Source organism: Eriocheir sinensis, chromosome 29 (genome assembly GCF_024679095.1).
Source record: "Eriocheir sinensis breed Jianghai 21 chromosome 29, ASM2467909v1, whole genome shotgun sequence".
In the NCBI taxonomy this organism is placed as follows: Eukaryota; Metazoa; Arthropoda; class Malacostraca; order Decapoda; family Varunidae; genus Eriocheir; species Eriocheir sinensis.
Window position 1 is genome coordinate 18129358 of NC_066537.1, and position 23219 is coordinate 18152576.

The 23219-nt window shown below is 42.8% G+C and overlaps 3 protein-coding genes across 5 annotated transcripts in view; 1 reads left to right on the top strand and 2 right to left on the bottom strand.

Annotated features, from left to right (window-relative positions):
* LOC127005250 (uncharacterized) lies at positions 1-16724 on the bottom strand. Of its 2 annotated transcripts, none has more exons than XM_050874023.1 (12): positions 16582-16724; positions 9277-9363; positions 6611-6681; positions 5929-5995; positions 4867-5087; positions 3712-3846; positions 3234-3333; positions 2590-2754; positions 1795-1883; positions 1506-1585; positions 1104-1285; positions 1-678 (listed from the first exon to the last, which is right to left on the bottom strand). In XM_050874023.1, exons 5-12 carry the CDS (start codon positions 4986-4988, stop codon positions 469-471), a joined length of 1083 nt encoding a protein of 360 aa, XP_050729980.1. In that variant the 5' UTR covers positions 4989-5087; positions 5929-5995; positions 6611-6681; positions 9277-9363; positions 16582-16724; the 3' UTR covers positions 1-468. The 2 variants fall into 2 exon arrangements, with proteins under 2 accessions (XP_050729980.1, XP_050729979.1); XM_050874022.1 differs by having other exon boundaries at positions 6565-6681.
* LOC127005251 (1-aminocyclopropane-1-carboxylate oxidase-like) lies at positions 8101-22235 on the top strand. 2 transcript variants are annotated; one of them, XM_050874025.1, is made up of 8 exons: positions 8101-8119; positions 10963-11072; positions 11812-11984; positions 12799-12911; positions 14072-14193; positions 14883-15075; positions 15884-16106; positions 16596-22235. In XM_050874025.1, exons 2-8 carry the CDS (start codon positions 11070-11072, stop codon positions 16780-16782), a joined length of 1014 nt encoding a protein of 337 aa, XP_050729982.1. In that variant the 5' UTR covers positions 8101-8119; positions 10963-11069; the 3' UTR covers positions 16783-22235. The 2 variants fall into 2 exon arrangements, with proteins under 2 accessions (XP_050729982.1, XP_050729981.1); XM_050874024.1 differs by lacking the exon at positions 8101-8119 and having other exon boundaries at positions 10944-11072.
* The window catches only part of LOC127005252 (uncharacterized), an 11669-nt gene continuing 6585 nt past the window's right edge, over positions 18136-23219 (bottom strand). The window contains exon 7 of the mRNA XM_050874026.1: positions 18136-22930. Coding sequence (XP_050729983.1) covers positions 22832-22930 — 99 coding nt within the window. The 3' untranslated portion in view covers positions 18136-22831. The remainder of the gene's footprint in view (positions 22931-23219) is intronic.

The window sequence follows — 23219 nt, forward strand, 5'->3', positions numbered from 1 at the left end:
TAACAGGTAAATTTTATAAAACGCGGGGATATGGTGCAAACAAAAATAATGTAAATCTTTCCAGTAGTCTTCCGTAACAAGTGCAAACAATATGGTGAAAGAAACGCTTGTTTTTTTAAAACAAAAATAAGTATTTTCTCCTTACAAACACCACGCAAAAGAAAAACTAAAAAAAAGCATTGAAATGGCGAGGTATAAATAGAAACTAAGCTATGTTATGAGAATTCAACAACAGAACTAAAGAAACAACGAAATCAGTCATATCAATATCTCTGCATACACGATTTGTTCCCCCCGCCCTCCAAAACAAAGAGCCTGGAATATGACCTCAATCTATTCACTTCCAATGATAAATAAACAAGCTGCAGATTAATTTCAAACACCTTCCTATTAGAATAGGGACATAGCATCCACTTACTCATTACACCGATAGAGAGCAGCACACACTTCTTCCCACCCCACCTCGCATTACTGCACCACTCCGGCCTCCTCCTGATCAGACTCCTGCTGCAGTTTGAAATTGGCAGGAGAGCGGGTGAAGCGCGCAATCCGGCGCCTCAAACTCCACTTACGTTCCACGAGGACACTGAAGGCGGTGGGAGACTCGATAGCAAGGATGGGATTCGGGGAGGAGGGTTTGCGGGGCCGAAGGGAGTAGGTTTTCCTCGTCTTGCACATCTGCCGGAGAGACCGAGACCATGATTCGCAAGACTTCAGTACAAAAATTAGGGCACGGTGTCAAAAAACCTGTGCCAAAATGCCTTACTACTACTACTATAATACTACTACTACTACTACTACTACTACTACTATTACTATTACTAGAATACTACTGCTGCTGCTGCTACAGCAACAAACAAGATTCGTTACGCACACCGACTTAAGCAACAATATAAGAATCGTCAGGGGCAGAGAACGGCACCCTATGTCCCGTCCGCTTAACAATACCTTTACATAACAGTTTTGTAAAATAGGTTGAGACAGTGAGTACTACAGGGTGTTGGGTTGCCAGGGATGGTTGCGTAAGGGCTGGGAACATGCACACCCACACACACACACCCTCCTCCTCCTCCTCCTCCTACTACTACTACTACTACTGTTACCGGCGGGGGGTGGTTGTTGAGCATAGCCAGGCATTCTTCCAGGTCAGAGTCGTCGTTGGGGTCGTAGATGTCGTCGTCGGAGTCGTAGAGGCCGTAGGTGTCGTCGGAGGAGTCGCTGTACTCGAAGACTTCCATGAGCGATCCAGGGACTAGTAGTTCAAATGCCTGATTCCCACCCCCGCCTGCAAACACACACACGCACATACACTTTTAGAGGTTGGTAGCGGTGGTAATACACACACACACACACACACACACACACACACACACACACACACACACACACACACACACACACACACAAATATACATAAAGCACATAGAGAGTCTTCCACAAAATTCTATTCATTATTTCATCTTCACAAAGCATCCATCAAGGTTATCTAGTTCTCTCTCTCTCACCGAAGCCGAAGAGTTTCTTGAGCTCCTGCGTCGCCTGCATCACCTCCTCCAGCTGCGCCACCGCCGCCGCCCATGGGTCCCTGCGGAGGATTCAAGCAGTGGTGGTAGTAGTAGTAGTAGTAGTAGTAGTAGTAGTAGTAGCAGTAGTAGTAGTAGTAGTAGTAGTAGTAGTAGTAGTAGTAGTAGTGGGGGACCTTTGCAACGGTGCCCTTGGTTCACAATATCGTCAGAACTACTACTACTACTACTACTACAATAATTACCTCCACCAACCCCGCGAACCACCCACCTGAAGCAGAGGGCGGAGTACACCACCAGCAGCGTCCCGAACGTGGCCGCAAGGCACCTCACCACATGTGCCGCCGACTGGATGTCCTCCTGAAAGCGCACCGACGTTAGCAATCAAATGAGAGTGTGTTATGAAGCGTCTCAATACGGGACTCGCTTGGACGACAGTTTTTAAGGGAAGGAAGGGGAAGGAAGGGAGAATGGAAGGGAGGAAACAGTATTGGAGGAAGCGATAAATTAAGGATGGAAGGGAGAAAGGAAGAACGAAAGGGAGCATGGAGGTAAGGGTGCTGAAGGAAGGAAAGGGAAGGGAAGGGAAGGAGGAGGGAGGGAAGGGAGCAAGGAATAACGAAAGGGAAGATGGAGATAAGAGGGATGGACGGAAGGGAGGAGGAACAGAATGAAGTAAGGAAAAACGAGAGAAAAAAGTCAAGATCTGTTCCAACAACCATACAAAGAAAACTGGACTGCTAAACTGCTATTTGAAGATCACACTTTTTTTTACAGCACGGAGAGCAACTCAAGGGCAACAAAAAGATTAAAAAAAAAGCCCGCTAACTGTTGCTCTCATATAGCGATAAGTATAGAGAGGCCAAAACAGAGGTCAATTTCGGATGAAGACATGAAAAGGGTTCTGTATGAGTTCTGGAAAAAAAAGGAATAGCAGCGGACGACAATCACTTAAAAAATAACAAGAAGAAGCAAAGGGAAGGCCGTTGCAAAGGCTATCTCCCCGATTCTCAGCTGAACTGTACTGAGGGTCATAGAGGTGTAATGTGTAACGACCCAGACTGACCTGAGGCGAGTAGGAGTCCCAGAAGTTCAAGATGAGGTAGGCGATAAATCTCTCGACGGCAAAGGTGGCGGTGAGCAGGAGGAAGAGGGGCAAGCGGACACTTCCTGTACGAGTCCCGCAGGTCACCAGAAGGGACATTATAACCCCCACCATGTAGAACGCAACCTGCAACACAAGGACGGAACACCTCAACACCACACACAAGGAAACCTGACACCACCACTCACCACCTCAACACACTCACCACAACCCAATTATTACCACTGATTATTTATTACTAGTGATATAAACTAAGAACGGCTGATATCATTATATATTACTAGTGATATAAACTAAGAACGGCTGATATCATTATATATTACTAGTCATATAAACAAAGAACGGCTGATATCGGATTGACCTGCCCCGCGGTGTTATGGATTCGCTCAGCAAGAGTATTTGGCGTTGTCGATAACTGCGCATGAGGACAAATATTATAATCTTCAAGTCACATGGCACGAGTATATGGCGCTGTCGATAACTGCGCATGAGGACAAATATTATAATCTTCAAGTCACATGGCACGAGTATATGGCGCTGTCGATAACTGCGCATGAGGACAAATATTATAATCTTCAAGTCACATGTCCTCTCCGTCTACTCACCGCGTTGATGCCTGAGAACTCCCCCATGACGAGGCTATGCAGCTGACCCACCCGCAGGAACACGCCCTCCACCAGGCTGCGCTGTTCCTCCGCCGACTCCCTGCAACAGTGAAGCAAGGAAACAATCAGCCAGGCAGTCAAAAAGTCAAGCAAACGACGATAGTCAAGCAAATAGAAATAGTCAAGGAAACAAACGATCAGTCAAACAGTCAATTAGTCCCTGCAACAACAACAACGACAACAGCACAGAACTTAAGATACTGCCTCAATTACATCATTATCTTCCAGTGGGTGAAATATTGAAACATTTTTACATCTTTAGTACCACAGTTTGCCTTCCTTACATCCTTGCTTCCATTAGGTCTAAGTTGAATAACATCCTCTCACACCTTGTCCTTCCATCACCACCCCCATCATCACTCTCATCCTCTCTTCCCTCTCCACCTTCCTTCCTTCACCCCACACACAATCGACACACCTTATGTCTTTGAAGGCCGAGGTCAGGGCATCGCGGGACTCCGTTAGCTGTTTCTCCATCTGCATTCTGAGGGAAGCGGCTGAGGCGTGAGCGAGCTCCAACTGGGAGCTGACCTGATGGGATGTCTCCTTCAGGCTGAGGGAGATGAGAAGGGAGAGAGAAAGGGCGTTACTGGAGGAAGAAGGAAGGCTAAGAGGAGTTGAAAGTAGTATTGTTAGGGAAAAGTTAGCAAGGAAGAGAAGGAGATGGGAGAGAGAAAGGGCGTTACTGGGAAGAGGGAAGGTTAAAAGGAGTTGAAAGGAGTATTGTTAGGAAAGAGTTAGCAAGAGGGAGGGAGAAAGGAGAGACGAAGGGCATTACTGGAGGAAGAGGGAAGCTTATAAAAAGTTACCTGCATCGTTAGGGAAGAGTTATCAAGGGAGAGAGTGGGAAGGGCGTTACTTGGCTCACTGGGGAAAGAGGGAAGGCTAGAAGGAATTAAAAGAAGTATTGTTAGGAAATATTTAGCAAGAGAGGGAGGGAGTGGGAAAGATGGAAGGAAATTAGAAGTTATCTGTATTGTTAGGGAAAAGGGAGGAGTTACCAGGCGTTATTGGCTCACTGGAGGAGGAGGGAAGGTTAAAAGGAGTTGAAAGGAGTATTGTTAGGGAAGAGTTAGCAAGAGGGAGGGAGAAAGGAGAGACGAAGAACATTACTGGAGGAAGAGGGAAGCTTTGAAGAAGTTATCTGTATTGTTAGGGAAGATGGAGGAGTTACCTGGCGGCTTACTAGAAGAAGAGGGAAGATTATAATGAGTTACCTGTATCATTATTGAAAACGATTTAGCAAGAGAGTGGGAAGGGCATTACTTGGCTCACTGGAGAGAGATGTAAAGTTAAAAGAAGTTACCTGTATTGTTAGTGAAAGTTATCAAGACAGAGTGAGAAGGGTGTTACTTAGCTCAGTAGAGGAGGAGGGTAGGTTAAAAGGAGTTAAAGAAAGTATTGTTGAAGAGTTACTACCCTACTATCCCTAACCTAACCAAACCAAAGCTCACCTCACCTCACCTAACCTACCTACCTTACCTAACATACCTGCCTTACCTAACCTACCTGACCTACCCAACTACCCACACCTTTCTCCTTCTACAAAGGTAATCAGCACAGCACACCACACCTGTTGACGGCCTGGGCAGTGGACTTGCGCCAGGTTTGAGCCTCCAGGTAGTGACACATGGCCAGAGTGGAGGTGAGCAAGGAGGAGTAGAGGGATGCTGCGCGTGTGTCGATGTGGCCCATGCAGGTGGACAGGGACTCATTGGGGGCACAAGGGTAGGTGGGCCATCCGAAACGAACCAGGTAGCAGTTGGTGAAGGCAAGGGCGAGGCGACTTTGTACCTGGGGAGGGAGTGAAAAGGAGAGTGAAATGGAAGGGAAAGTGAAATGTGAAAATGAGAATGGAAATGTGGAAAGGAAAGGAAAATATGGATTGGGAAAAGAAAGAGAGGAGGGATGAAGAACATGAAAAGGAAAATATAAAGTGGAAGGTGAAAAGAGATTATAAGGAATGTGAAAAGAAATGGAGAATGTGGAATATGAAAAAAAAAAGAAGGTGCAAGGTTTGATTTTTTACAAGCAAGAGCAAAAACAAGGAAAAAAAATGCTGGAATATGAATAAAGGAAAACGAAATGTGAAAAATTGAATGTGAAATATCAAAAAAAATATTAGTTTTTTTTTTTTATCAGAGGCGCGATTTACCCAAAAGTGGAAGAACTGGAATTATTGCGCCACTTGGCTCTACTGGTGTTGCGTCTGGCCACAACGGACAAGACCAAACCTGTATGATTTTTTTAGTGGGCTTAAGTTAGCGGAAGAGGAACTACACTTAGGGGAAGGTAACTGGTCCGCTAACTGTTTCCAAAGGTAGCGAAAACGCAAATCAACTAACGAAAAAGTTAGCTTCGCCAATCAGCGGTTAGCGGATTAGAGGAATCGTGCCCACCACCGATACTGTATCAGCATCATTAGCATACTTCCTTTACTTTCAGATGCAGTGATTTTAGTGCTTCTTACCTCTTATGCCGTGACAGTAACGTTTCTTATCCTCATCAGGTGAGACTTTTATGCTTTGACAGATGTGACTTCACCACCACCACCACCACTTCACCCGCTTATGGGAAACAAACTCCTGGCACAGACTAGCATCGACTGAAATTGCAAGAAAGGTCGCAGCCTCACCTTATCGTCCAACTTGGAGCAGCCTTCACGCAGGTCCTTCAGCGCCGACTGGTAGCAGGATCCGTGGCTAAGGGAAGGGAGAAGGATATATGGAATGGAGTTGAGGGGAAGGAAATGGAAGGGAAGGGAGGGGAGGAGAAGGGGTAGGAAGGAGTATGGACGAGAAGGTTAGGTAATAAAAAGGAGAAGAAAAGGAATGGGATAGAATGGTGAGGGAAAGAAGGGATGGAGCGTCAAGAAATTGAGAGGAAAGAAAAGCAAGATAAAGGAATGTAAAGGAAAGGATAAAACAGGAAGGAAGATAAGACAAGGAAGGAAGGAGAGGGATAAAAGGAAGGAAGCAAATCATAATATAGAAGGAAAAGACGATAAAGAACGATGAAGAATGGAGTTGACGACGAGGACGCAGACATGACGCCGACCGACACCGACCAACGAAGACACAAGGACGCAGACAAGTCGCCGACCAACGCCAACGACGCAAACATGAAAGAAGAGAAACAAAAAACAACAAAAAAAAAAAGAGGTTGAAGTGTGGAATGAGAGTCACGAATACCAGTCAACTAATAAAACTCTGATAACAGCTGTGTGTGTGTGTGTGTGTGTGTGTGTGTGTGTGTGTGTGTGTGTGCTCACCTGGGAGTTTGTGCTTCCCTTAACAATAAATCGTAGTGCCTTTTACCCTCTTTTGACGTGGCCATCGCTTCCGTCATCGCCACCATCACCATCATCACCGTCACTATTATTTTCATCCTGGGGTAGAGAAAAGAAAGTAAAAGATAAAGGTATTCAAAGTAAAAGATCCTTATTCTCAAAAGTATCCAGCTCTCACATCAACTCTTTCCAGTGGACAAAACGGAAATCGGTCGGGTTCTAATGAATGTTTCTTTAGGTTCACGGTGCTGAAGAAGGGTCAAACCACCACCAGGGTCATAAAACCACTCTTGCAAATGCCCACAACTCCTACAAAAGCCGTGTCAAATATATCCTTGGACGCTTTTCAAAATATAACCCCAAGTTGACCCAAGCAAAATTAAGTCGAAGATTGGGCTAAAGGATATGGAACAAGGGTCAAAGTCTCAAACATTTCGAGACTTACACACACACACACACACACACACACACACACACACACACACACACACACACACACACAAGGCTTTCGCATAGGTCGTCGTGGGTATTTTCATGGGTAGTTGTATGAGCCTTTTTAGTGATAGTTTGACGAGGCTTCTGCATCATGAAACTGAAAAAAAAAAAGTTGTACCATCACACTATGTATTGCCTGGGTGTTGGCATGCCACCCTTCTCCAATGTTGTATGACTTTGCAACAATAAACCAACAATCAGCCAGTCTCATGAGAAGCGAATTTATCTCCTTGAGGCCCTGGGAAATTACTGTGGAAGCCGAAAGCATTGTGCTACGTTACGATAAATGGTCCCTCCCCCCAGCCCCGCCCACGGCTGGTATGCTCAGACGCTTCCCCTCTCACGTCAACTATTTCCCAAGGCCAATAAGGAGACCAATCGGGTTCTCATGAGGGTTTTTTTAGGTTTACGGTACAGAGGAAGGGTCAGACTACCACCAGGGTCATAAAACTACTCCAATTAATGCCCCAAACTCCTACGAAAACCTTGTCAAATATGTGCGCTCGGGCGCCAAAAATGTTAAAGAATATGGCCCAGGGCTCACGCGCAACACGTCAAGTATGTTGTCGATCATGCAGTGCAACTTGTAATTCATCAAAACACCGTGACGCAGAGCACGCGGGAGTGAAGTAGTCGATCCTCATTGCCGCCGCCCGAAGCCGGACAAAGGTTATTAGTGCGCCAAGGCCGAGTATGACTGATTACATGTGTAATATGGTACATACAACCATTATAAAGGACGATGTAGAGGGAGGATAGGGAGGATTGTAGGAGTGAAGATGGGGACTACTGCAATGCAGTGGTGTGAGATGGTATGAGTGAGACCAGATGGCCGCACCACGATGTCAACACTCGGAAGGGGTAGATACAGACTGCTGACGCAGGGGTTCTGCGTCAGCCGAGTTCCTCCCTCTGGCTGGTGGTTGGTTGACTTGACGGCAGAGAGGAGGGCGCAGCGGAGAGGTGGAGAGCTCCTCGTAGGGAGAGTTTGGTTAAGGGTCACACAACAAAAAACCCACAAGTGATTAATTGACCCCGACACGTGAGTTATAGTTGTCTTTCTGAGCGATATCTCTTGGCATTGCCAAATTCTGATGTGCGGGTTAAATTGCTCTTGATATAAGGTAGTGACTCAACAATGATTTATTGCTCTTTCATGTAAAATGTAGTGACTTTCGTATCCCTGATTGTGATAAACGTAGTGACTGGTATTCCTCGCGGGGCTGATGGCGGTAACAGTCATTATGAAACTCCTCGAAGCCTCGGTACATCTGTTTCGAAAGGCTCTCGCAGATGCTTCAGCCTCACGTCAACTATTTACAAAGGTCAAAAAGTTTATCAGTCAGGTTCTAACGAGTTTCCTTAGGTTCACTGTACGGAAAAAAAAATCAAAGTACCACCAGGGTCATAAAATACCCATGGAAATGCCCTCCAATCCTACGAAAGCCTTGTTAAATGTATGTGCTTACACTCCGAAAGGTTTAAAAATTACACCAGCTGGGGACGAGAGTGAAGGGCCATTACACAACGGTCAATCTTCTAAACATCTGTCAAAGCGTGTCATATGTTCTTATCTATCTTTCCGTGGGAGTATAATTCTGTTCGCCAGTTTGCGCACGTGGGAAATGAAACAAACCGCTGATAACAAAAACAACTCGGGTAACGTGTAGTACATAATATATATATTTTGCCGTTAGATATTTTATTACTAACTGAACTGAACAAATTGACGAACACACATTAATGAAAGGTAAAGTTGAGGGCATACCGGTTATAACTACGCGTGTCCTCGGTGCTCATCTTCGTCACATACCCTATATTACGTTGCCAAATATTCCTTTCCCTGAGACACAAACGCCAGGCAATACAACACAACACTATCCGGTTTTCTCAGAGCCTTCCGCCTCACATATATATCTCCAAAGGCCAAAAGTAGATCAGTCGGGTTCTCAAGAGTGGTATTTTAGGTTCATGGTACAGAAGAAGGGTCAATCTGCCACCAGGGTCATAAAACTACCTCTGGAAACACCCAAAACTCCCAAAGCCTTGTCATAATGTACATTCCATACTTAAATACTTATACCCACTTTTGAGATCCTGTGTACATTCCATACTTAACCTTCTGGCATTACAATACATGTGTTTTTTGGAGACGAAATGTTTAAAAATACGGCAACACAGCACAACACTTCAGCTCACCTTCAGTAACACACCACAACTGGTCAGCTCAGGCAGGTCACGGTCACAGGCAGGTCACGTGTCGCCACCACCACGTTGGCTGAAGGACTGAAGGGAAGGAGGGATTCAGTGGCTCGTGTCCTATAGGTTCGCATCTATTTAATTGTGTTCGAAAACGGAAGAGAAGAATGAAAGTGAGTTTGAATAATTCTTCTGAAACGAGACTGAAATTGTGCGGTTGTGAAGAATTAGTTTGTTGTTATTGTTGTTGTTGTTATTGATCATGAGGACGAGGAGGAGGAGGAGGAGGAAAAGGATAAGGAAGAGGAGGAGGAGGGCGTTGTTGTTGTTGTTATTGTTATTGCTGTTGCTGTCTGTGTGTGTGTGTGTGTGTGTGTGTGTGTGTGTGTGTGTGTGTGTGTGTGTGTGTTGCTTTCATGACCAAACACGAAACATTCAACAGCCAAAGAAAAACAAACACATGAAAAAAAAATCGCCTCCAAAAATATTTAATTTCATACTTTCACGTAAAAAAAAAAGATAATAATAACAAGAAATGTCAATAAGAAAAAATGAACATAGCTGCAGCAGGATGGTGGTGGTGGTGGTGATGAGTCAGGCAATATGGTGGTGATGGTGGTGGTGATGATAAGGATGATACTAATGGTGATTCTCTCTCTCTCTCTCTCTCTCTCTCTCTCTCTCTCTCTCTCTCTCTCTCTCTCTCTCTCTCTCTCTCTCTCTCTCGTAGGGGGGTTGCAGGTACTTTCAAGGGTTTTTTTTTTTTTTCAACCTCGCTAGTGATAGTTTGGCAAGGCTCCTGCCCCGTGAACATGAAAAACCACTAATGAGAACCCGATTTATCTCCTTTGAAGCCTCAGGAAATAGTAGTTAGTTAAGAACATACCCACATTACACAAGGCTTTCGTAGAGGTTGTATAGACATTTCCATGGGAGGTTTTACGAGCCTAGGGGTAGTTTGAGAAGACCTCTGCACCGTGAACATGAAAAACCACTAATGAGAACCCGATTTATCTCCTTTGAAGCCTCAGGAAATAGTAGTTAGTTAAGAACATACCCACATTAGACAAGGCTTTCGTAGAGGTTGTATAGACATTTCCATGGGAGGTTTTACGAGCCTAGGGGTAGTTTGAGAAGACCTCTGCCCCGTGAACATGAAAAACCACTAATGAGAACCCGACTAACTTGATTTGTGGCCTTTGAAAATTGTTGTTGTTGGAGCCGAAAGCATCTGAGAACCGAACCTTACCCACACACATTAGATAAGGCTTTCGTAGAGGTTATTATAAGCACTTCCATGGGTAGTGTTATGAGCTTAGTGATAGTCTGACCACCCTTCTTTACCGTGAACGTGAAACAACACTCACCAGTACCCGACTAACCTCCCTTTGTGAACTTTGGAAAGGGGAAACACTCATTCAAAAGGAGAGTACCGAAACACCTCTGCACCCGAAATTGACCTCTTTTTTTACCTTTTGTTCTCTCTACTTTTTTTTTTTGTACGAAGCAAAATCTATATTTTGTTGCTGTTGTTCGTGTTTTTGCCCTTGAAGTGCCTCCTCTGCTGTAAAAAAAAAAAAAAAAAAAAAAAACAGGAATATGATGTTGTGACACCCGAATGCGTCTCAGAATACGGGGCATGCTAGATGTGATAACTGATTAGTTCTAACAGTTTAGCTTTTTAAGGGAGGGCGAGACTGGACGTGCGGCAGTGCAGCACCCGAGGCCGTGGCGTGAGGAGGAAGCGGACAGCTGCTGCGTCTCGTAAGCGGTGCCGAGAAGACGAGAAAAACATGGTAAGAGGAACTTGTACACACACACACACACACACACACACACACACACACACACACACACACAAAATAAATAAATAAAATAAAATTGAAGGAGAAGCTGAACGAATATAGATTGGGAGACAGGACTGACCGAGCTTGAGTTCAGGGACCGTATACTATAAATAGGTAAATACACACACACACACACACACACACACACACACACACACACACACACACATGTACACACATATTGATTTGGTTTCTTTATTGATTTTCTTTTTTTATTATTTAACTATTTTTATTTTTATTTTTGAAGTTTTGCATATTTTATTTTATCAAATATTTTTCCGCTCTTGCAACATTGATCTATACTTTGACCTTCTGTTGTTGTCGTTTTTTTTTCTGAGTGAAGCGAAGAACTGATGGAGAATGATATGAAAAATACACATGCACTCTATTGATTCTCTCTCTCTCTCTCTCTCTCTCTCTCTCTCTCTCTCTCTCTCTCTCTCTCTCTCTCTCTCTCTCTCTCTCGAGGAGAAGGTCCTGCCCTCTCTTCCTCTCTATCTCAAGCTCTCTGTCTATCCCTATCTATCTCTAACTAACTCATTCGATCTATCTATCCATCTCTCTCTCGCCCATACAGGAGGAAGAGAAGGTCCTGCCCTCTCTACCTCTCTATCTCAAGCTCTCTGTCTATCCCTATCTATATCTAACTCTATCGATCTATCTATCCATCTCTCTCTCGCCCATACAGGAGGAAGAGAAGGTCCTGCCCGTCATCGACCTGAGCCTGGCCAAGGGTCCCACGCGGGCCGGCCTGGTGAAGGAGCTGCACCAGGCGCTCACCACCGTGGGCTTCATCTACCTCAAGAACGTGGACGGCTATGACGAGGAGGCGCTGCTGCGGCACTCCAAGTGGTTCTTCAGGTGACGAGGCGATGGGGTTCTTCTTCTTTCTTTTTCTTTTCTTTTTCTTTTTCTTCTTCTTTTTCTTTTTTTGTCTTATTTTTTTTCTTCTTCTTTTTCTTCTTCGTGGTTCTCTATCTGTCTTCGTATTCTTCTTTGTCGTTTTTCGTGTGTGTTTCTATTTCTTTGTTTTTTATCTTCTTCTTTGTCCTCCTTCGTGTGGGTCTCGGAGTCTCTTCGTATTTGTGTTTCTTTGTCCCTAATTCATGTTCATCGTTCTGGGTCCCCGTTCCTTTGTATTTGTCGCTATTCCGTGTCTTGATCGCTGTCCCTGCTTCTTCACTTGACTCTGTGGTTCTTTATTTGAAACTACTACCAGTTGAAATGCTCGCAACTCCTACGAAAGCCTTGTCAAATTTGTGTGTGGTCTTGGACATCGAAGTGTTTGAGATCGCTGTGTCTGTTCACGCGTCTCGGTCAACGTTGCCAGATTGTCGTACTCAGTCTCTCATATTCCCCGATTTCCCAGCCAAAAGCTGCCTCATGTGCCCCAATAACTGGCTTTTTATGTTGTTATCGTTGAAATGGTTAATTATTCTTGTTTCCTGGTGATATTTAAAGAGTGAGAAGCCGGGATATGTGATGCTCCGAGTACGATAATCTGGCAACGGTGGTCTCGGTTTCTGTCTGTCTCTTCCTCTCAAGTTAATATCTACTTGCTCCGTCTCTCATCTAGCTACACCATGTCCCTTATCTACCCTTCCATTGCATCTTCTCTTCCTCTCCTCCCCTGTCTCTTCTATAACCATCTCTTCTCCACTTCTCCCTCCGCCAGCCTGCCGATGGAGCAGAGGATGGCCATCTCCAAGAAGTCTTTCAACCCGAAGTGCAGCAACGAGTACCGCGGATATTTCCCGGTCATCCCCGGCGCCGTGTCCCACAAGGAAGGTGAGGACTGAGGGATAACTGGAGGACTTAGAGGACTTGACAGAATGAGGGATGACTTGGGAATTTGGCACATAACTTGAAGACCTGCTAGAATGTGAGGAATGACTAGAGAAATTGTTTGAACTTGATGACTAATAGAATTTGAGGACTTATGAGAACTTGAGGGCTTTAAGAACTTGAGGGATGACTTCGGAACTTGGGATAGAAGTTGAGGATGATAGAACGTGAGGGATGACTTCGGAACTTGGCATAGAACTTGAGGATATATAAGAACTTGATGTCTTATAGAGAAAGAAGGGAGAAGTGAAAAGAAGTACGGGTTTGGAGTAACTTTCGGAGTAATTTCATCTGTTAGTTTCTTCTTTGTGGTTTGTCGATCAGTGAGACCATCTGGGTTGTTCCGATGGCTGTTATGATACACGTTACCAGTTCCCTTTTCGCGACAATATAAGATAATGCTGTGACCTAACCAATCAGTGAGACCATCTGGGTTGTTCCGATGGCTGTTATGATACACGTTACCAGTTCCCTTTTCGCGACAATATAAGATAATGCTGTGACCTAACCAATCAGCAAGCTCCTCTAGGTTCAGTATTCCGGTCTCTATTTCTAGTTCCAGGTGCGTGACAAAATAAAAGCGATTCTGAATGATAAGTGACGCAAATGAGTCGAAGCTGAAATGAGGTACAATGACACGGGATGCAGTAAGTACGTTATCAAGAGAGGGTTAGACTCTCTTTATATAGCAACAAATTATGCACGTTGATAAATTTACATAATATTGACGAAACACGACACGAGCGAGAATATTCATCTGTCTGTCTGTCTGTCTGTCTGCCTGTAATCAGTCGGTTGATCAGTTAGCTATTCAGTCAGATGATGGTGGTGGTGGTAGTGGTGGTGGTAGTGGTGGTTATGAAGACAGTGAAATGAAGGTGAAACGAATGTAAGAGTGGTGATGACGAACCTAAATTCACCACCATCATCACCACCACCATTGCCCAACACCACCACCCCCATCACACACACCACCCCCACCCCTACCTCCACCACCACCACCACCACCACTACCCAACACTACCACCCTCACCACCACCCCCATCACACACACCACCCCCACCCCCACCACCACCACCACCACTACGTCCTCTCCCTGCCAGCCTTCGAGATCGGGTCGAAGCAGGGGAAGCCGAAGGAGGAACTCATATCGCTGGAGGAGAAATTCATCCTCGAGGACAACCAATGGCCCTTAGAGGACTCCGAGGAGGGCAGGAACTTCAGGGTGAGGGGACAGGATGTTAGATTATCTTTTTCGTATATTTTATTCTATCTTTTTTATATTTTTCTTTGTTTTTTTGTTCATTTTCTCTTTTCTCATTTCTCTTCCATTTTTATTTGTTTGATTCTCTTTTTCGATTATTTTTTCTATCTTTTTATATTTTTCTTTGTTATTTTCATTTTTTCTTTTTCCTTTTTCTTCTTTTTTTTATTTTCTTTATTTTTATTTGTTTGTTTTTCTTTCGTTTTTCTCTTTCTTTCTGTCTTTTTCTTTCTTTCAATTATTTTTTTCAAGCTTTCTTTTTTTTATTTATTTCTTTCGTTCTGTCTGTCTTTCTTTCCTTCCTTCTTTTCTTTCTCCGAGGAGGACAGGAACTTCAGGGTGAGGGGAGAGGATGTTAGATTCTCTTTTTCGTACATATATTTTTCTATTTTTCATATTTTTCTTTCTTTTTTTCATTTATCTTCCTTTTTTATTTTCTTTATTGTTATTTGTTTGTTTTTCTTTCATTTTTCTCTCTTTGTCTTTCTTTTTCTTTCTTTCAATCATTTTTTCAACCTTTCTTTCGTTCTGTCTATCTTTCTTTCCTTCCTGCTTCTTTTCTTTCTTTACTTATCTACTAACTAATCAACAATATATTCATCTACATCTACCCCTCATCTTTACCACTCCTCCACTTCTCCTTCTGTCAGGCATGGATGGAGGTCTACCACGAGAAGATGACCGAGGCTTCGCGGGAGTTGCTGAGCCTGATTGCGGAGGGTTACAACGCCCCCAGCGACTTCTACACCGACATCTTCAGGGACCCGCATCTCTCCACGCTCCGGCTCATCCGCTATCCAGCCAGACCCAACCCGCCAGATGAAGCCCGTGACGGTGACGCGGGTAAGTGATGGTTGGTCTTGTAAGGCTATCATCTTCATCGCCTTTTAAGTTATCGCCATCTGCCATTGCCTTCTCTGAGTCTAAAAGCAAACTGGTATGTTCTATTCACAGCCTCTTCATACGCATTTCTTCCAGGTAAATTGATGGTCTTGTAATACGTTATCATCTTCTTTATCACCTTTCACGTTACCGTCATCTTACATTGCATTCTCTGAGTCTAAAAGCAAACTGGCATGTTCTATTCACAGCCTCTTCATACGCATTTCTTCCAGGTAAATTGATGGTCTTGCAATACGTTATCATCTTCTTTATCACCCTTCACGTTATCGTCATCTTACAATTCATTCTCTGGGTCTTCAAGTAAAAGTGGCTGACATATTCAATTCACGCCTTCTTCAAACGCCTTTCTTCCGGGTAAATTGATGGTCTTGCAATACGTTATCATCTTCTTCATCATCTTTTCTAAGTCTAAAAACAAAAGGAGCTGAGAGATCGCAAAACTACCTGCTGGAGACACCTTTTCTCTTTCTTCCTCCCTCTCACAGTAATCCAAACAGCCAAACACACATATTACGCCATGAGCAAAGAGCTTTCATCACTTTCTGAGCCTAAAAACAAAAGGCCCTCACAAAACATTAAATACACCTTATGACATCTTTCTCCCTCCATCGTTATAGTGATACAGACAGCGAGGCACCAAAGTTCCATCATGCTGTAAGCTTTCGTCACCTATTCTATCTCTAAAACCAAAAGGAACTCGCACTCAAACCACATCTCCTTTTCACACACTTTCTCTCCTCCCCTACAGTGATCCAGACGGCCGAGCACCAGGACACCACCATGGTCACGCTGCTGGCTACCTTCGCCGAGTACCCGGGGCTGCAGGTTCGCTGGTGGAAGGACGACTCTATCATCGACGTGGCGCACAAACCCGGACACCTCGTCATGAACATCGGCGAGCTGCTCTCCTACACCAGTGGCGGAGCTCTCAAGGCTACCAGACACCGCGTGATCGACTGCTGTGGTGATAGGTGAGCCTGGTAGTGGTGGTGGTGGTGGTGGTGGGTTAGGTTGGGTTGGGTTAGGTTGATATGGTAAGTTTGCTGTTGTTGGTGGTGGTGGAATAGGTTGGGTTAGGTTGGATAGGTAAGGTTATTGTTGGCGATGGTGGAACAGTAGATAGGTTAGGTTAGGTTAGGTTAGGTAAGGCTGCTGGTGGTGGTGGTGGAGAGGTTAGGTTAGGTTAGGTTAGGTTGGATAGGTTAGGATGGATAGGTTAGGCTAGATACGTAAGAATATGACCCTTTTAAAGAGTTTGGAGGTCAGGGTTCGTGAAAGTATATGTGTGTTGGGTTTGGTAACACTGCACCACTAACCTAACCATCACCAACACCAACACGCTGTTCTCACACAACCTTTCCTCCCTCCTCCCCCTTTCACTACCTATTCTAAGCAAAAGAGCAAAAGGAACTCAAACGGCAAACAACATCTCAACACCTCTCTCACCTTTTCTTTGGCAGGCTGTCCGTCCCATTCTTCCTGGAGCCACGGTTCCACGCCAACGTGAACGTGGTCCTGCCGGGGTGCGAGCAGAGGGAGAGTCAGCCCAAGTACTACGGTCCCTGGCTCTTGGAGGGGATCTGCAAGTGGGCCGAATACAAGGATCTCTGCAGGCGAATCGAAAAAGAGACCGCGAAGACACTGTAGAAGGGAGAAGAAGATGAGGATGAAGTGATGATGTGGAAGAAATAGATAGGAGGAAGGAGAAGAGGAGCAAGAGGATAAATGATGATGATATAAGGATAGGGACGATGCTGTAAGGAAGAAGAGGGGGAGAGTTGATGATGGAGAGGCTGTAAGGAAAGGGAAGAAGAGGAAGAGGAAGATAATAGGGTGGTAGTTGAGAAGTAATAGCAGGGAGAAGATTCGAGAAAGAGGATGAGAAATTGTGAAGAGGGAAAGAGGAAGAGGAGCAAGAGGAGGAAGAGGAGAAAACTGTGTTAATAGAGAGGATATACTACACTAAAGAGGAAGTATATAGGAAGAGAAAGCAGAGGAGGAGGTGGAAATAGAAGCAATGTAAGAAGCTCATTGGAGAAATAGGTAGATAGCAGAGACAGGTGAATAAATGTAGGAGGAAGATAATAACAAGAGTATATATAAGGAGAGAGAGACAGCAATGGAGGAAAGAAGAAGGGAGTGTGAAGGTGGAGGTGTGAGGTTAAATGTGAAAAAAACGAATAAACTACCAATAAAAATAAAAATGAAAATAATAATAATAATAATAATAATAAGAGTGTATAGTCAGTCTCGAACTAGATATTTCCAGGTTAACAATCAGATAATTAAGATAAGATAAAGATGATGAAATGACGGGTAATGATGATGATGATGATGAAGAAGATGAAACAGGTAATTATAATGATTTTGATATCGTAGCAAGCGATGATGATGATGAAGTTTATGTAATTATTTTAACATGTGCGTTAAGATAAAAAAATAAATTGTAAAACTTTAAATAAAAAATGTGGGAGAAAAAAGTTACGTTGTGAGAAAGACGTTATCTCTCTCTCTCTCTCTCTCTCTCTCTCTCTCTCTCTCTCTCTCTCTCTCTCTCTCTCTCTCGTTATTACTGATTTTTCTCTCTCAATTTCTCTCTTCAGGAATATACTATTATATAAAAGCCAGAAAAAATACTTCTAAAATATTTATACAGTTTCCATTCATTTATTATTCGAAGAGACAAATACCTTCTTTTTTCCATGCAGTAAACTATATAATAGGAACATACTAATAAAAAATTCAATTGCTATAAAAATAAAACATTAGATTCCACATGTTCGAGGATGCAAAAAAACGAATGAAAGCGAATGACAAACAAAAACATTCTTCGTCTTTTTTCTTCTTCTTAGGACCTGCATCGCTTTGTATCGCTTCCTAGGTCCTCCTCCTCCTCCTCCTCTTGGTCCTCTCTTCTGCTTATTCACGCACTTCGCTTTCCAATGTCATTATATTATAGATCTTTCCTCACTATAATACACCATCGCACTATAAAAAAAATTTCAGTTTTATTGCCTGAATCACTATAGTTAAAGAGGGAGCAGAGAGCAAGAGATAGTAGGTTATGTAGCGGTAGGTTAGATGTAGTAAACAACAGCCAATGAACGACGCAGAGACTGTCACCCAAGCAATGATGCCAAGTACGCGAGTCCACCCCTGAAGGATTTGGCCCGTCAGCTCTCGTGAAACCGACTATAATTATCAATCATATTACTTGGGCTTATGCTGATTCACGTATTTTGCTTATAGATCTTTCCTCACTATAATATACCATCGAACTACAATTTTCAGTTTTATTGCCCGAATCACTAATTATCAATCATATTCCTTGGTCTTATGCTGATTCACGTATTTTGCTTTTCAATGGCATTATATTATAGATCTTTCCTCACTATAATACACCATCGAACTACAATTTTCAGTTTTATTGCCTGAATCACTTATAATCCTATTCCTTGGACGTACTATGCTGATTCCCTTTTTTTCTGCTTTCCAATGGCATAAAATTATATTATCTTCCTTTCCTACCATCTCAGTACAATATTCATAATTTTATTGCGCGAATCACTTATTTTCAATCCTCTTCCTTGCACTTATTCGAGCATTTTTGCCATTCAATTTCCCAACACGGCTTTGGGAACACTTTTGGTACCTTTACAATTCTTTCCGTTTCCTTTCTGCAGCCGTACAGACCCTAACGCCGTACACTAAGTAAAACAAAACAAAAGAGAAACGATAATAAAGCAGACGAGAAAAAGTAAGTTAAAGAATCACATCACAAGGACGCGAGCAGAGACAACATTCACAGAGCACGTAGAATTAGATCCATTTGTACCATTTCCTTAAACTAGAGAGAATTTCAGCGCGCGCACTGAGAATGTTAACAATGACGAAGATAAAATATACAAGGGGAGGAGGAGGAGGAGGATAAGGAGATGAAGGAGAAAATAATAAAAGAAAAAGGAAATTGAAAAGACGAAGAAAGAAGAAAAAAAGAAGAAAAGAGAAAGAAGAAAAGAAGTAAAGAAATCATATAAGAAAATAATACTAAGAAAAATAAAAGAAAATAAGAAAAGTAGAAAAAAGAAGAAGGAAGAAGAGAAAAAATAACAAGAAAGACGAAAAAGAAGAAGAAAAGACGAAGAAAGGAAAAAGAAAAGAGAGGAAGAAGAGGAGGAAGAGGAGGAGAAGGAGGGATAGGCTATGAATATTCCGTGCGTGTGTATGTGTGTGTGTCAGAGAGAGAGAGAGAGAGAGAGAGAGAGAGAGAGAGAGACTTTGATCAGTAGTACCCAGGCTATTGAATTTGATTGTCCTTATGAGGAGTGGAACTTTCTGCTCAAGCCTACAACTTTTTCTTCGTTTTCTTCTTTTGTTTTCTTCTACGAATTGTCTTTCCTTTGTTTTCTTTTACTTATTATCGTATTTTTCTTCGGTTTTATTTTATTCATTGTTTTTTTCTTTTTTTTTTCTGTTGTGTAATATTTTTCTTGTTCTCTCTCTCTCTCTCTCTCTCTCTCTCTCTCTCTCTCTCTCTCTCTCTCTCTCTCTCTCTCTCTCTCTCTCTCTCTCTCTTGCAGATTTCTCTTCATTTACATATGAAATCTATCTTTTTTTTTCACATAATTTCGCTTTTTACTTAACCAACATTTTCTTTCTCTTAAAACTAAGTCGTCACACATTTTGTAGTTTAATATTTTAGAGAGCGTTATTAACAAACTCTTTTTTCAACACTTCTTCGTCCTTAAAATTATATAACATCACAGTTTTAGAGAGCGTTCATATCACACTCATTTTTTTTTACCATTTACCATTTACATTTTTTTTTAATCTTTTATATAACACCGCTTTCTCCTCCTCCTCCTCCTTTTTCTTCTTACTCTTCTTCTCCTTTTCCTTTCTCTGCTTGTTCTTGTTCTTTTTTCTGCTTTTCGTCCTATTTTCTTATTTTCTTTTCATTCTTTTCTTCTTCTCTTCTCTTTAAAAGTATAACATCACAAATTCGAAACTAACTCATTTTTACCCACTTCAGAACATATCCAACCCTATCTAAACAGAATCACAGCCCCTTCTACCCTTTTTACCTTCCTCAGATCCCTTTAACCCCTTTCAGATCAGATCCAACTCTATTTAAACAGCATCACAACCCCTTCTACCCTTTTAACCCCTTCAGAGCGTATACAACCTCATCTAAACCGTATTACAGTCCCCTCCAAACAATAACATCCCCTTCAGAACAATCTTAACGCCCTCAGATCCCTTTTACCCCCTTCAGATCAGATCCAACCCCATCTAAACAGCATCACATCCCCTTCAGAGCAATTCCTCGCTGCTTATGATTTCCGCGTCAGGCTCCAGTTCCTTCCCTCCCTTCTTGCCGCCCGGGAGAATATTCACAAGGGTATCGCCACTTAGGTCGCGGGGGGGTGTTTCGTCGCCCTTCCCCTTCTCTTCCCCCTTCCCCTTCGTGGCGGGTCCCCCCTTCACGTAGGCTGCCAAGTGCTGGGTTTTGGGTCCTGAAGGGGTCGGTGAAGGGGTCGATGAAGGGGTCGGTGAAGGGGTCGATGAAGGGGTCGGTGAAGGGGTCGGTGAAGGGGTCGTTGAAGGGGTCGATGAAGGGGTCGGTGAAGGGGTCGATGAAGGGGTTGGCGAAGGGGTTGTTGAACGGTCCTCTGTGGCTTCTCTCGCGCGTCTGGTATCACTGTTGTGTTCGGTGATGGTGTTGGTGATCCTTCCAGCATTGGTCTTTCGCTTCGAGTCCACCTGAGATGTTGATTTATACAGGTGTTAGTTCTTTGTTTGTTTGTTTGTTTACGTGTGTGTGGTTTCATGAAGTGGTTTGTCTGGTTTCTTTTGCTGTCTAATTCTTTCTATCCTTATTCCTCTTTCTGTTTTTTTCTGTATCTTTTTCCTCCTTTTTTCCCTATTTTGTGTTGGTTTAGTGAAGTGTTTTTTTTTCTGTCTAACTCTTTGTCTTTTCCTCTTTGTTTTTTTTTGTATCTATCTTCTTTTATTTATTATGTGCGGGTTTAATTAAGTGGTTTCGTTTCTTTTGCTGTCTAACTCTCTCTTTCTCTTCCTCTATTTTTTCTCTACATCTTCCTCCTCCTTTTTTTCATTTTCTTGGTTAAGTGAATTTGTTTGGTTTCTTTTGCTGTCTACCTCTTTATTTTTCTCTATTTCTCTATATCTTCCTCCTTCTTTTCTTTTATTATGTGTTGTTCTAGTGTGGTGGTCTGATTTCGTTTGGTGTTAGGGGCAGACCATCCCTCGTAGACCACATGACAACTATGGCTTGGAGTATTTTTTTTATGTTTAAGTGCACGGAATTTTCCCTTCGTATTACTTTATTTCATCATCTTTAAAAGTTTCATTCTCTTGATCTTTATTTTCCTTAATTTATTTCTATGCAAGTCTATGGAACTTTCTCTTCGTGTTGTATTTTCCTCTTCCTTATTTTCTTTTTTTTTACATTATTTTTCTACTTTGCAATTCCCCCTACTTCATCATTTTCACTCTTTTCTACTTTTCCATTTTCCTTGATTTCTTTCTCATCATAATCTTTTATCTTTCTCTCTCTTACTTTTTCTTCATTTTTTTCCTCATATTTATCCTTCCTACTTCTATTACATACCAAACCTTTACTACTACTACTACTACTACTACTACCACTACTACCACTACTCCTACTACCAACAACAATAACTAATAATAACACACAGTAAGAAAATCAACTACATCTTCGTCATTTTATTGGCCAAAAAAAAGCACAGGTAAGATGCAAGCGTCACAGCCGGTCAGAAAGGCGCACAGGTGACCCCCCTTACACCCCCCCCCCCCCCTTTCTGGAGACTATTGGAGGAGGAGGAGAAGGAGGAAGAAGAGGAGGAGGAGAAGGAGCGGACAAGGGAAACTAGGGAACAGAAGTGGGAAGAGGAGAAAGAGGAGGAGGAAGAGAAGAAAATGAAAGAAGAGGAAGAAGAGGAGGATAATAAATGAATACACAAAAGACAGAAAAAGCAAACTAAATGTATTGCTTAAAATAATAAAAAAGACAAATAAACAAAATAAAAGATAAAAGACAAAAAAAATGGAAAAAAGAGCAAAATAATATACAGGCAGAAAAAAAAGATTCAGGTTGTTTCAGGATAGTGTTGCAGTAGTAGTAGTAGTAGTAGTAGTAGTAGTAGTAGTAGTAGTAGTATAGTAGTAGTAGTAGTAGGAATGAAAGCAGCAGCAATAGTGGTGGTGGTGGTGATGATAAGAAAAGAAGAAAATAGCAAGAAAAGCAAAAAATAACAGAAATACAGACACAAGGTAGACAGGTAGAAGACATGTATCAGCCAGGCACAGCATCAGGGTAGCAGCAAAAAGAGGCACAGCAGAACACTACAACACACAGCAACACTACACTACAGGTCTATACAGCATCACTACATATCACAGCAACACAATGGCACGCAGAAACACTACAGGACAGACCACAGCAACACTACAAGCCAGCACATAGCATAGTATCATTACAGTTCAAATCACAGCAGTCGCCAGCTCACACCACAGCAATACTACACAAGCCAGCACGCAGCATACTACAGGTCAGGTCATAGCGTTCTACAGGCCACAGGAGCATTGCAGGTCAAATCACAGCATCTCTACAGGCCACAGCTCTGCCGCCGCCCTTTTCTGCAGGCCCGCCTTACACCGAACTGACCTCTTTGATTAGTTCCGCCAAGTCGGACGGTATGTTGAGGGTTCCTGCGTGGTGAATCTCTTCTTTGTCAGGGCCTTCTGCCTTCTGTGGGGATGAAGGGAAAGGAAGTTTGAGGTTAGTGAAGGTGTAGGAAGAAGGTTTTATTTATATGCTTTTTTTTTTACATGAGAGGAAGCAGCATTTTAAGGGCAATAAAAATAAAAAAAAACAATGGGAGAAACAGAATGCAAAACTAGTGCTCGAAAAAAAAAGGAAAACGAACGTACTTACTACAAAATGAAGGGGTGACTTTTTTTTTATTAATTCATGGTGGTATTTTCTAATCAATCATTCTATTTCACTATTTTTTCACTCATTCTTCCTCCATTCTGTA